At 45.0% G+C, this 13,623-nt stretch overlaps 1 protein-coding gene across 11 annotated transcripts in view; it reads right to left on the bottom strand.

The window, feature by feature from the left end:
- Window positions 1-13,623, bottom strand: part of LOC103178656 (transcription factor Dp-2) — a 68,583-nt gene that overhangs the window by 3,107 nt on the left and 51,853 nt on the right. For 10 of the 11 annotated variants that reach the window (XM_042339282.1, XM_042339283.1, XM_042339284.1 and 7 more), the window contains 6 exons: window positions 12,209-12,371; window positions 11,840-11,986; window positions 9,155-9,223; window positions 7,477-7,628; window positions 5,530-5,696; window positions 1,801-1,897 (listed from right to left, as the gene is read on the bottom strand). In XM_042339282.1, coding sequence (XP_042195216.1) covers window positions 1,801-1,897; window positions 5,530-5,696; window positions 7,477-7,628; window positions 9,155-9,223; window positions 11,840-11,986; window positions 12,209-12,371 — 795 coding nt within the window. The remainder of the gene's footprint in view (window positions 1-1,800; window positions 1,898-5,529; window positions 5,697-7,476; window positions 7,629-9,154; window positions 9,224-11,839; window positions 11,987-12,208; window positions 12,372-13,623) is intronic. The other variant, XM_042339280.1, reaches the window with a different exon arrangement.

Raw genomic sequence — 13,623 nt, 5'->3', positions numbered from 1 at the left:
GAAGCTCAGACAACACTAGAAGAGAGAAGGGAGTAATTAACATAAGAAATGCTAGTCGAAAAAAGACCAAGGTCCATTTAGTTCGTCTTCCACCTTCCTGACGCTCGCATGCATATGTCCCGAAACTACCTATGTACTATATCCCATAATGTTATTTCCTAAAAGAAAACTAACTAATCTGTGTTTGAAGGAATCAACACTTCCTGCTTCAACCGTTTCCCTAGGGAGCCTGTTCCACAGGTTTACTACTTGCATAATTCTTCAAGGGAAATTTGTCATTCACGTCATGGCTGTTTGTAGGACCTTTCTGCGTGCAAAAGGTTTGCCTAATTGACAGTAATTCCTGCAAAGTGCTACAAAACATGTCGCTGTGGTATAGTGCAATAACAAAATGCAAGCTTTCTTTCCTTGTGTACAATTAAATTCCCTTAAGCACTACGCTGGAGTCAAGCAGGGCAACACAAAGCAACGAGCCCACTGCTAACACCAGGAGCGCACTCCATTACTGTGTTCACCCGCAATTTTACAGTCACTATACTTTACACAAACGAAGTGAAGTGGTTTGAGGCATTCGACATTTAGTAAGCTCACCTTAAAAAAAAGGCTTTTTAAAAAAATGTTTGGAACCATTTTATGACCGACCAACTGCAGCCAAAATAACAATAATCCTTGCATCTGATATAGTGCTTTTCACGCCAGGAAGACGTCTCAAAGTGCTTCTTTTGTAAGTGAACGCCAATAATATCAATTGCAACATGGATGTACGACTCACAAGTTGCTCCCTGCTGGGAGCACAGGCATGCTGCTGAGTGGCAAACAAGTGTAAAAACATGCTTCCATAACCCTGCTTCAACAAGTGACGGCTAATTCAAGGCTAGGTTTTAAAAGATCCCATTTATCCCTTAACAGGAGGAACGAGCACTATTCCTTTCTAATTCACTCGCCGCTCACTGGAACTCTTCCCCCCAATTCCCTTTGCTTGGCTCCTTCAGCTCAAAGCTCACTTTTAACTCAGAACAACACTTTAGGACGCACCAATACAGTAAAACAAGAGGACGCAGGCTTAGTTGCACAGGGCAACTTCAGGACAGATACGCAGAAGTTTTCTATACCCGAGGATATTTAACAACTGGAACAGATTGCCAGGAAGGGTGGTCAAGGCCAGGAAACTGGGATTCGTTTAAAAAGCAGCTCAATGCTGCGAGTGGGGTGGGGGGGGAGAGGGGAATGAGACTTCTAGACGAGGTGATAAGGCGCTGTATCAAATGCAAAGATTATTTTTATTGGATTCCCTTGAGTTTAGACGGATGAGGGGTGATCTAATTGAAGTGTTTAAAATGATAAAGGGATTCGATAGGGTAGCTACAGAGAAACTATGATGGGGGAATCCAGAACAAGGAGGCATAACCTTAAAATTACAGCCAGGCCATTTAGGAATGAAATCAGGAAGCACTTTTTCACACAAAGGGTAATGGAAATCTGGACCTCATCCCCCAAAAAGCTGTGGATGCTGGATCAATTCAAGTTTTCTAGGCGGTGGATAGATTTTTGTTAGATCAGGGTATCAAGGGATATGGAGCACAGGTGGGTAATTGGAGTTGAGGTACAGATCACGAAGATCTAACAGAATGTCGGAATAGGCTTGAGGAACTGAATGGCCTCCTGCAGTTCCTATGTTAAGCAGAGGCAAGAGAGATACCAAGAACCCAATATGCTAGCTGGCCGGCTTCACCTCCTGGCCACAAGACTATGGACTTGTACTGAAACTTCACGGACAATTCAGAGGCTGCTAAGTCTTACCTTGACTGAGAGAGTGAGCCCGCTGTTAAGGCAGTGGTGGTTTGCATTAAGTCAGTAGGCACTTCGTGGTTTGGCCAAGATGATCCTTCGGCCATTTCTAAAGAGAAAAATACAAACACGTCCTCAATTTTAGACAATTCCAGCTCAGCAAATTGTAGGTTTAAAGGGCATTGATTGCAGCAAGTACTATTTTCTACACTGCGCTAACCAACAACTGAAACACGTAGATGATAATTGTATTTAGAAGTACTTCATTGTGTTCAGTACAAGTGTCTAACTGTATTTAGAAGCCAGAGGATCAGTGTGAGTGATTGCCATCATTTTCATGGCAGATAGATCTGTCACCATGTTTGATGCAACATCTTCCTTAGTAACACGGATGGAGTGACGAGGTGAAATGCATCTCTGAGAGCTTGTTTCAGCTCCTCCAGTCTCATATTGCTGTTTTGTAACGGGGAGGTGGGTGGGGGTGTGTGGTAAGAGGTCTTTGTGGACACCCTGTACATCAATATGCACAACAGAGCTGAAATCCCCACAACGATTTTGTGAACGAGAACAAATTCTTAAACTTACGTAGTTCCTAAGTCAAATACATAGGCAGGAACCACAGAAAATGAAAGGCAAAATGAAGGGCTCAAGATGCTGGGGGCTAAAAGGCAACATTGCTTCATAAAGGAACCCAATTAAAGCAAACTCCTTCCCATAACTAAATGCTTATCTCACCAACCCATGAACTCCGCTCCAACACCATCTACCTGAGAGCATAGGAACAGGAGGAGGTCGTTCAGCCCGTCAAGCCTGTTCTACCATTTATTAGGCCCCCGCCACACTGCCCTCTGTTTTACTAATCGTTGCAGAATCTATGGGATTATGGCTCATGGCCTAACCAACAACCAGTCGCTAAACGCCTGAGACGTCCCTCGATCTCTGCGCCTGCCATCTGACTATCTCTCAGGCCTTTGTCCTCTGGTTGGGTCCGAACTGCTTTTTCTCAACGGAGGCTGCGGTCAGGCAGCCTGGCTCCAGGAGCTCGGGGTGGTTCAGGAAACCCTGCGGGCGAGGAGCGAATCCAGGAGCCGAGCTGCCAGTCGGTGCTCGATAAACGGCAATCAATTCAGAAGGACAAGGACAGAATCCGAAAGAACGTACTCGGAATGCCAATGGGGAATGTGTTGCTAACTGTTGCCACGGCAACGAGCTGGTGGCTGGAAACTAAATAAGCTCTCTTTCCGTCACGCCACCCCCCCACCCCCCCCCAACCCCCCACATCACCAACAACCCACATAGAATACAATGATTTGCTTTTTGACCCAGTATTGAATTTCCCCAAATATGCTCCCTCTGCTTCTTGCAGGTTGCGGCGAGGCGGGTCAGCGCTGAGTGACGCCTGTCACAAGACACAGGCAGCCTGACTGCAGCACAAGCAACAGAGCAGCTCACAGCGACTGTGAGAGGAAAGCCATGGATGAATAATTACACATCTTCACCGTCGGCCTCGACAGATAAATCAGGACGCTGTGGCTCAGCAGTTGCCTGTGGAGGAAGGAGTGGGTGGATTTTTGTAAGGGGCGGGGGGCGGGGGGAGAGAGAGGGAGAATGTGGGGGAAGAGATGTTTCAACTGTTCAGATACATAAATCAGTCCCAGTGATGAGATCTGGTCAAGCCGAGAGCAGTCGCAGCAAACAGTGAGATCTGTCTCCAAGGCAAACGGAGACTCAAGAAAGCAGAATTTCATGCTTCTAACATCTCAGACTCTGACATTAATATTAATAACAATCTTTATGTTTGATACAGCGCCTTTTATGTCAGGCGGATGTCTCAAAGCACGTCACAGGATTCACTATAAAGTGCAGTGACTGTTTTGTGGGAAAACCCTGAATGGTTCAGTGATTGCTAAAACCTGATGGTGCTGCAGAAATCCATTAAACTGTATATCTGAGCAGGGGCTGCTCTCCGTTGTGACACAACCTTAACAGGATCAGCCACGCTTTTCATTTACCAGCACTCAATCCATCATGAAGGCCCTGTCCATCGGCTGAGACGTTAAACCAAGGTCTCATCTCCCTGCTTAGGTGGATTTTAAAAGATCCCACTTTTCGAAAAGAGAAGTGAGTTTCTCTCGGTATCCTGGCTAACAATCCCCCAAATAAAATCTGGTCACTCACATCTTGGCTGATTGTGGGACGTCGCTGTGTGCAAATTGACTGACCCGTTGGCCTACAAAATACAGTTACTGGACTTCACAGTAAATCCCACCAAGCACTAGAAGCCTCAATGTCCCTGGGCTCGGGAGAGTAAGAGTCCGTCAGTATAGCTGCTGCTCATTTTGTGAGGCATCACCTACTGGAAAGGGCACGTGTCTGGACGTGGGCAGAGGGCAGGATTGGGTTATAATAAGAATAATACAGAGCCTTATCAGTTATCATTCATGGAAACATCTCAAGGCACTTCACAGGGTTTACTATAAAGCACAGCTACTGTGTATTTGTAGGTGAACACTGGCTGTAAAGCTACCCCCTCAGTCCACTTAGTGAATGGCCTCATTGCCTCTCACTGTCTTGAATCTGGTCGCTCAGGCAATGTGCTGGGCGGCTGCCAACACAGCAGTTTGTCTTCCAGCATCAATCACTGCCTGTGCAACCGTGAAGCATGGAGGAATCCCTGGTATAAAGAGAGGAGAGAATTTTTTTATATTTTTTTTAAAAAAGGAGGGGCCACCCCCTCCCCTCCCTTTTTTTAAAATAAAAAGCTTGGAAACGGCACAAATGGGCAGCTTGTACCCAGCGCTCTTCCTGTCATGTCTTCCGGGCCGATAAGTTACAGAGAGCGAGCCAAAGGCAGAGAAGAACGTTTCTTTTGTGGCAAAACCTCCCTCCCACTAAAACCTGACAACCCTTTCCAAACGCCTCAACAAAGGTTGTACAACTGGGGAAAGGCAAAATCAATTAGCGCTCGCTGGATCAAACTAGTAATGGCACAAGATGGTCAGGGAATAAGCCACAATAACAACAACAATTTACATTTTTATTGCCCCCCCCCCCCCACCACCCTCACGCCAGGAGAAGGAGGGGTGTCTCGAAGTGCTTCACTTATCATTCATCTCATGGCTGTGTGCAACTTGGCTGCTGCATTCACCAACAAAATGTACAGTCACACAAACTTTCTGAAGCACTTTGAGATGGTTGATATTATAGGTGCTGCACTAAACGCAAGGAACTAATATAACTAAATGGAAAGAAAAGACCAAGCAGGAAGGTGTAGCAGAGGCGGCTGAGCGGATCCCCTCGACTTTGGTGTCGAGGAAGTCGTTGACGTGAGGGCTTTGTTGAAGAGGAAGCGGACGTTTCATAGGGCAATACGGAGGGGACAGGAGGCAGAGGAATGTGCAAGATGATTCCCAGGCTGGAGCAGAGTCTGTGTGACGGTCAAGTGTGGATCGGAGGTGAGGAGAACAGAGGGAAAGGAGGACCCAGCCGGAGTGATGCTGGGTAGAGCACAGGGATGGGGGCATTTTTGGGGGAAAGCAACTTGGGTCGAGGGTGGCAGCCAAAATATGCCGAGACTGGAGGCAGAGCGATTAGTGGGGCATAGTCAGCTCACTGAAAGATCCCTAAGTAGAGATGTATGGCTGTCATTCAAAACAAGGTGAGTGTAAATGTCCACCGCAAGCATGCAGTACTGTAGAGCAGAGGCAGGGGGCACTATTTCTCACCCATCCCGCTATGTACCTGCGACGTAAGGCTGTAAAACCTTGGGCACCAAGGAGTTGGCTGTTTTCAGGTTTTCCGGGGTACATTTGCCTGATTCCAAACCGAAGGACATGCCCATCCGCTTCAGGACTTCAATGTCGTCATGAATCTCAAAGGTGTTGTCAAAGTTGAAGAGATATTCAAACCTGCGCAGTATAAAAAAAGAATAGTTAGAACATTACCGAAACATCCCATCAGTGTCTTTCTCTACATGAGCCGCCAAGTCTCATCCCACTCACCCCTTCTCTCCTCTCCCGTACCCATTAATATTTGCATACAATCTCCTTTTAAAAGAATTCATAAGAATCCAAAAAGAGTTGCTAGGATGTGGAATGCCCCCGTCAAATGAGGTGGTCGAGGTGGAGTCCATCGTGGGTTTCAAGAAGGAAGTAGGATGCCTGAAGACGCGGTTGAAGAGGAGGAGCTTGAGATGGGCCTTGAAGGAGACAAGGGAGGGGACAAGGCAAAGGGACTGTGGGATGGATTTCCAAAGGTGGGGCAGAGGGTGAAGGCCCGACTGCCGATGGTGAAACACATTAATAAAAAGGTAGTCTTTGCTGTACACAGTGTTGCAGTGATTAAAAAAGGACTGTACAGATTCTAACGCGCTGTTTCTTGCTACTTAGATCACTTTCACGTAAAGTTGGGCTGCCATAACCTAAACAGGAATGAGGGAAGATTGACTGAAACTGTTTTTTATGGTCTCACAACAGAACAGCAATTACATATCCTCTAGGCAAGGGATGGAGGAAGGAGGCTTGGCCTCAGTCAACCCTAGAATAGAATGCGGTATGTCTGAACTAGCCACTGGCACAAAAATTTGTGTGTAAGAGATGGGCCGATCAGCACTGATCTGGTGTTTTAACGATTTCTGATACCGATTATAAAACAGTAAATAGATGTGTTGGGGCACCTGCAACCCGTACCACAATTAAACTAGATTAAATCAAACAGGGACTTGAGCTCATGGCACTAATCGAAAAGAGGAGGGAGTTTCTCTCAGCTTCCTGGCTCCTCCAATCCTCCAAATAAAACAGGTCAATCACTTCATGGCTGTTAGTAGGACATTGCTATGTGCAAATTGGCTACCCAGTTCACCCACAAGGTACACAATGACTCTACTTTACAGGATATCCTTTGAACCGCTTGAGGCATTCTCCTCAGGGGATGTATTGAATGCGAGGATTATTATGTTGCCAGTGCGGGGTCGGTGCACTGTACTGTTGGGACATCTTGCCCTTCATATTTGTTCCCAAGATCCCATCTGTACGTTTTCAAGCAGACGTTAAAAGGCACCATGACATTCTGAACAAGGAAGGCGTGGCTTATCCTGGTGTGCTGGCCATTAATCCTAGGTACATTGTTAATCACAACTCTCTGGAGGACCGGCCTAACATTTTACAAGCTCCAATTCCTTGCGGACCACTTTGAGGAAGCGCTATGATAAACGAAAGTTAGTTCTTTCTTTGCAAACCAACAAAAGTATTTGGTTGTCGAACAGAAACATCAGTCAGGTTCTTTAATGAACATCTAACCAGGGAAGCATAGAAATTTACAGCACAGGAGAAGGCCATTTGGCTGGCTGTTTTAAGGATCAATCCTTTCAATTTGTTTAGCCGTCATCTCCTCACAACTCTGCAATTTAAGTCCCTCCAGCTCGGGTCAAAATCCCTGACTGTCCAGCGCCTTGGAACATCACCCCAATGTGAAAGGCGCAATGCAAATGTAATTGTTGTTATTGGTGGTCAAGGGGAATAATTATTGTTCAATGATTTCACTATAAGAGATATCTTTGCGACACGATAAGGCCCGATATCAAATGCATAATGATTATTATATAAGGCGTATACTGCAAAGGGAGTCGGCAACAAATCCAAGGGTTAAAATGTAAGCAAATGTAACCTAAGCACAAGGTGGGACACGTACTTGTCACTGGAGATACTGCAGTCTATGACCGTCCGCTTGCTGGTGTTGACTATGATGAAAGGCAGCTGAATAGTAGAGTTGGGTGCTGGGGCATTCTGTGTTTGCTGTTCTGACTGTCGGTTCCTTTGCACCAGATTTTTGAACGCAATTTGCTTTAAGTGGAGAGAAAGGGAAGGGGAGGTGTGGGGAAGAGGAGAGAACGTTTAACCACAGTGGGGGGATAAAACACAGAAAACCAATGCGTGGGAAGTCGAGACGCAGGCAGGAAGCGAATGAAAGTTAGAAACAACACTGAGAAAAAAAAATACACATACTCTGCAATAATAAAGGTAGCGGAAAACATGAAAGAAAATAAACCAAAGAACTGGACAGGAGAGGTGAAAAAGGGCAGAGGAATACAGCAAGCTCAATGAACGTGCAAAACCTGTAAAGTAACCTGCTGCGTATTTCTAAAACCAACAAATCAGTGAAAAACATGCGTTACACAATATGTAATGTACTCGATGACGCACCACATCCGACTAATTAATCTTATTTTGCACAGACATTTTACCCAGTCTAACAGGTCAGTGCAAAGCTGTCAACTGAGAAGACTGTCAACTGAGAAGACTGTCAATTGAAATGCATAAGACACTGGGAGAGAAGAGTCAGGGCAGTATATCGACCCCATAAGATGACTTGACAGTTCTCAGGTCAGACCAGACCCTGTAACCATTGCCATTCATTCCCACAGGTTTTGTCATTACAATCAGTATTTCGAGAGGAGCTATGGGGAAATCAAGCAGATTAATCTACAAAATATAATCACTACACTGCAATATTACCTGTGAAGCGCTTTGAGACGTCCCCTTGACGTGAAGGGATCTCCAGTAAATTCCTGATAACTGGTCACTCCAAGGGAAAAGAGCTCAGTGACGAGTTATCAGGAGTGGCGAGTTAGGCAAATGTATAAATACTTCAACGAATGCGGCCGGTATATTGACAGCATGATGACTTAAGTGCTAGTGACAAGTTAAGTCAGGGTCAACCTATCAGGAGGATGCCGTACATCAAAATGTAAGGATTATTATTATTATTATTATCATTGATGGGCATGTCCTCATTATTATTAATGGGACAAAGTGAAAAAGTGAGGCTGAATCAGCCCAGTGTTGAGCAGCTGAATTAGCCAAAGTGTCAGTGCAGCTCCTTGGCTCGCTCTGCCAGTCAGGTGGGTGGGAGCACACAGTGAAATCCCAGCACAAGTGAACGGAACAAAATAATCTGCAGAGGCGGTAAGCCAAACCTCAGTTAGTACGATGGCAACTCAACAGTAACAAAGCCAGGAGCTGAGCTGAGATGTCTCTCGGAAGCAATAACACGGATGGCTTTGACATTCTATTGCTGCGTGAGAGAATAAAACTACAAATTTAGCAATATCATTTTTTGAATTGGCGGTCAAATTAGTGCAACACTAGTGTGGCACATTTGATACTGGCATTCGCCCACCAATGGTGGAGAGGGCTGGTCGGGGGGTGGGGGTGGGGGGGGGGACAAGGCCAGAAGCTGGCCAGGGTTTGCTGAGTGGAGGCAGTGGCCAGGCAGTAGGGTCCCAGGAGGTCGCTGAGGCAGGGTGTGGCGAGGATTGCATTACTAAACTAACGAAAAGTGGTTTCCCGGATGCCGGTGCGATTATTACCTGTAGTATTAGCTCCTCGAGCTGAGCCCGCTTTTGCTTTATTCGCTCTATTCGCCTCTGTTTCTCCGCCTGAAAAAGCAGACGGTCAGCATTAGAGCACTGATCAATGATGTACCATCTTCCAAACAAAAGAGCAGGGTAAAAAGGCAAACCCTTTCAGAGAGAGGGTAGAAGCAACAATGGGCCGAATTGCCTCTCTCTGCTATAAATCAATGCTATTCTAGAATGACTAGCTTGAAAGGGGCCCTTTCACTTACTCTGCAGATGCTAAGGTACACCTGCTGGAAAGAACGTGACTGAACTTGAAAGTCCATTAGGTCAGTGTCAGCTTTCCTTTCCCACCAGTCCCGTAGGGTAGTGGCTAGTGCTCTCACCTCACAAGGAAGAGGATCCGGATTCGATTCTATTTACCCAGCGTTAAGTAGGAACCTGGTTGTTAGTCGATTGGCAGATCGTTTTCCGGTTGTAATAATCCCTCAAAGATTAATTTGGTCACTCAATCCATGAGTGTTTGTGGGGTACTGCTGTGCGCAACTGGCTGCGAGTTTCGGCCACAAAATACAATCAATCCACTTTACAATATATTCTGTGAAGCGCTTTGAGACGTCTCAAAGACGTGCTAAGGTCTATATCAAATGCAAGGATTATTAACATTATTATTCTAACCCATATTCTTTTTGTAACTGCACTTATTTTATTGATATACCGAGGGAGCAGAATTGTCAGCGCAATTCAGGCAGAACACAGCATTAATATTTCAACGTGCCTGCCATTAGCTCCACAGCCAGAAGAGAAGCAAACTGAAGCAGTGGGGGGAGAGGGAGGGAAAGATTGGGAAAAACATTCACAGCTCACGACGTCAACATGTCTGAGCGTGCAGGTCTGTCTGCACAAAACATTTATTAACACTCATTTTTCAAAGCTGGAAGATTATACTGGATTATATGGGAGCGGATGAATCAAACATTAGCTGCTGGCTGAAGGAGCTAAGCATCTTACGTCTTCATTAAGTTGCTGGGCCGATCTTTGGATTTGGGGGTATATTGAAAAGGGCAATTATTCACTCCTGACGTTAAAAATAGCAGGGCACAGGGATTTTTTAGCCAGGGAGCTCGATTCACTCTGTGACATTAGACTCACTAAAACCTTCCTTGCATTTGCTTTTAACTTCCACATGCATTATCTATGACACTGGGCTCAGGAAAGGGATCGTCACTGCTCAAATGTGACAGGACATCTTATTATTATCACACTCTTTTGAATGTCTGTGCAAAGGACCCGTTTCCACCCCCCTCCTCATCCCCAGTTTGTTTTGGGAAAACGTTGAAAGAATTTTATCAGGCAAATTCGGATAATTTCACAGCAACAGCTTAATAAGGTCTCTGTTCTGAAACTGATTTACACATGATTGCCTTTTAATTTCTCTCTGAATCATTCATAACATATGTCAACGGCAGAGCCCAAGGGAAAGGAAAACTATTTTTAAACAGTGGATTTAATAAATCATAGATTTATTATCTAAAATGCAAGCCTGGATTCTCTTTCCATCACTAGGGACATTGAGCTCCCCACGTTACTGCCAACCCCACTGAGAGACCCCCAACCCCCACCAGCTACTGCACATTACTAGTGTAACTGAGGGTCTCATTGAAGTTGAACTAGTTCCAAGGTGACATGTTTAGCAACGGACTGTTAGAATCGAGCCCACCCTCTGTAATGGTCTTGATGGTTTAGTTCCTGAACCAGGCGGGTCCGCAGTATTCCAGGGCAACGCTAATGACAGCACAGCCGGCCTGGCTCACCTGCAGGATCTCGAAAGACAGACCAGTCCTGTTAACCTTGCAAGCCAAAGCCACACTCATGACATGGCAGCTGCACACTCATGACACTTTACAGTAAATCCTCTGAAATGCACATTTAAATAATGTGATAAAGCACTATATCAAATAATAATAATAATCCTTGCATTTGATATAGCACCTCATCAAATCGTCGAGGCATCTTGAAGGGTGCCACAGGATATACTGTAAAGTGGTGTGACTGTGTCAAATTATTTTAAGGGACTGTTCATTGAACCTCACATTCTATCACACCCACAACAACAAACTGTTAATTAGGAGAAGTGAAAGGCTGGCAGACGAGAGCTGCCATGTCAATTGGTACCAGGAGGCAGGAATGGCAAGATTCTTCTAACAAATCACTAACTCAATATATAGAACTGAACAGAAACATATGAATATTATCATTGAAGCAACTGATGAACTAATTAACATCTCAATAGTTTAATGCCAACTCTGTGGAAATCCAATCTGGTGGTGGGGGTGGAATAGGTGCAACACAAGCTTGAAAATAAAATTCAACCCGGTCCCTGGAGATTAAGATATTTAACTAACTAATCTTCTCTACTGCTATGTTGATTGTTACTGGTCATTTTCTACCTTAATCCAAGAGCCAGATTAATATTCTCTACTGCTATGTTGATTGACTGGTCATTTTCTAAATCCAAGAGCCCATATCTTAATCTGGAGCCAAGATCCGACCCACGGAACATCACTGACTCATATCAAGGTTTTATCTCCAACAAGGACTCAGATCATGGAGTGACTGAACTAACACAACACAAACACACCTTCAGATGATGACACTTTATATTGGAATTTTATACCTTGAGATGGTCTCACTCACCTCGAGGTTCTGAAATTCTTGAGCAGAGTTGGTGGGAAGTCCAATCCACCGAATTTCTTTCTTCTCCTTGGAAATTATGTTCATGGCCATCAGGACATTTAGTGCATCGTAAACCCGGCGCCGGATATTTTTCTGATCGTATGCCTGCTGAAAGGGGCAGCCCGGATCATTCTCAGGTCAGAGAACCAACCTCAAACCCAAAACGATGGCAACTCTACAACTCATCGAGTTGTAGACGAGAACAACAAGTTGTAGATAGAAAACAGTGGACGTCCCAGCCTGGGGCCCTCCCATCTCCAGCCAGACACAAACACCTGTCACCTAGATTACGCAGTGAGAAATTCTCTAAAAACAAATCGTACCACTTACAGAATCAGAAGTCACGTGGTTATTGGAATTACTGAACTCGGCCACCAGCTCATCGGCCACTTCATTGTACGAGGTGGTCCCTTTGCGCTGCACTTTCTCACACACTTTCATTGAAAAGTGCCGCAGACCCTTTCCATTCTTATCCCCCTTCTTGCTCCTTTTGCTGAAATGAAAATTCGGCACATTTTAGACACGTAATACAAGAAACGAACAGCAGCAACTAACTGAGCACGTCAGTAGGTGGGAAATCTTAGTGGGCTTAGTGACCGACAACCAAATCCATTTTCATCCATGAAATTCTTGCCCAAAACATTGTAGTCCAGTGGTTAGAGCACTCGCCTCGCAAGCGAGTGGACCCAGGTTCTATTCTTGGGCAGGGCGAACCTTAGGCAAGTTTCCTTACTCCACACTCCTCTGTTTGTCTAGCAGTAAATACGAACCTGGTTGGTAATTGATTGGCGGATTACTTTCTGAGGGTAATGATCCCTCAAAAAAATTTGGGTCACTCAATCCACGAGTGGGACATATGTACATGCGACCACCAGGAAGGTGGAAGGCGAATGAGATGGGCCTTAGTCTTTTTTCGTCTAGCATTTCTTACGTTCCTATGACTGTTTGTGGGACACTGTTGTGTGCAATTGGCTGCCACGTTTCAGTCGATCCATTTTACGATATATTCTGTAAAGCACTTTGAGACATCTCAACGATGTGATAAGGCATTACATCAAATCAAGGATTATTATCTATCCATCAACATGCTTTGGAGGATCAGACAGAGCAAAGCTGGAGACCTCCTTGAAGGTTGCTATTGATTCTAGCAAACCTACATACTACGTTTTCCATCACTTCACAAAGCCAAGGTGAGGGTAACCCGAATCTAACGCCAGTGGAGATCGGAATTACAGGTTCCTTACACTGGGAGTCCATCCCTCTACCATTGAAACTAGAGCAGTAATAAGTGCAAGGTTAAGGGGCCGCTGAATGTCTCTGATTGCATGTCATGCTTCAGAGCTGTCAGCTCACGTTATTATCCTCGGAACTGAGATGATCAAAGTTGGGAGAAAAGACAGACTGAAAATCCATTTCAATTAGATCTGGTATGCGGGCCGATCAAGTTTTCAGCTTGAACTGATTAACTTCCAATAGTATTACTGTACCAGTGACAGAGATAAAAGGATTACATTTCCTGTTTCAGGTCCACGATCAGGAGGGGCTGAATTAGGAATACAAGTGGGTCCAGGTTACTCTGTCTGCACTGATGGCAAAAATAAACCTTATTCCACTGATTCTCACACTGATGAGCAACTGAGCTGGAAACACGAATCACCTCAATGTTATTTATAGCTTCTTCTGTACTAAGTGGCACCTCTATGGTAACTGAGGGAATAAGAGGTTGCATTCTCTGTAGCTAAGTA

Source organism: Callorhinchus milii, unplaced genomic scaffold, assembly GCF_018977255.1.
Source record: "Callorhinchus milii isolate IMCB2004 unplaced genomic scaffold, IMCB_Cmil_1.0 Scaffold11, whole genome shotgun sequence".
In the NCBI taxonomy this organism is placed as follows: Eukaryota; Metazoa; Chordata; class Chondrichthyes; order Chimaeriformes; family Callorhinchidae; genus Callorhinchus; species Callorhinchus milii.
Note: the sequence above shows the minus strand (reverse complement) of the source record. Positions and strands in the feature narration are given on the sequence as shown.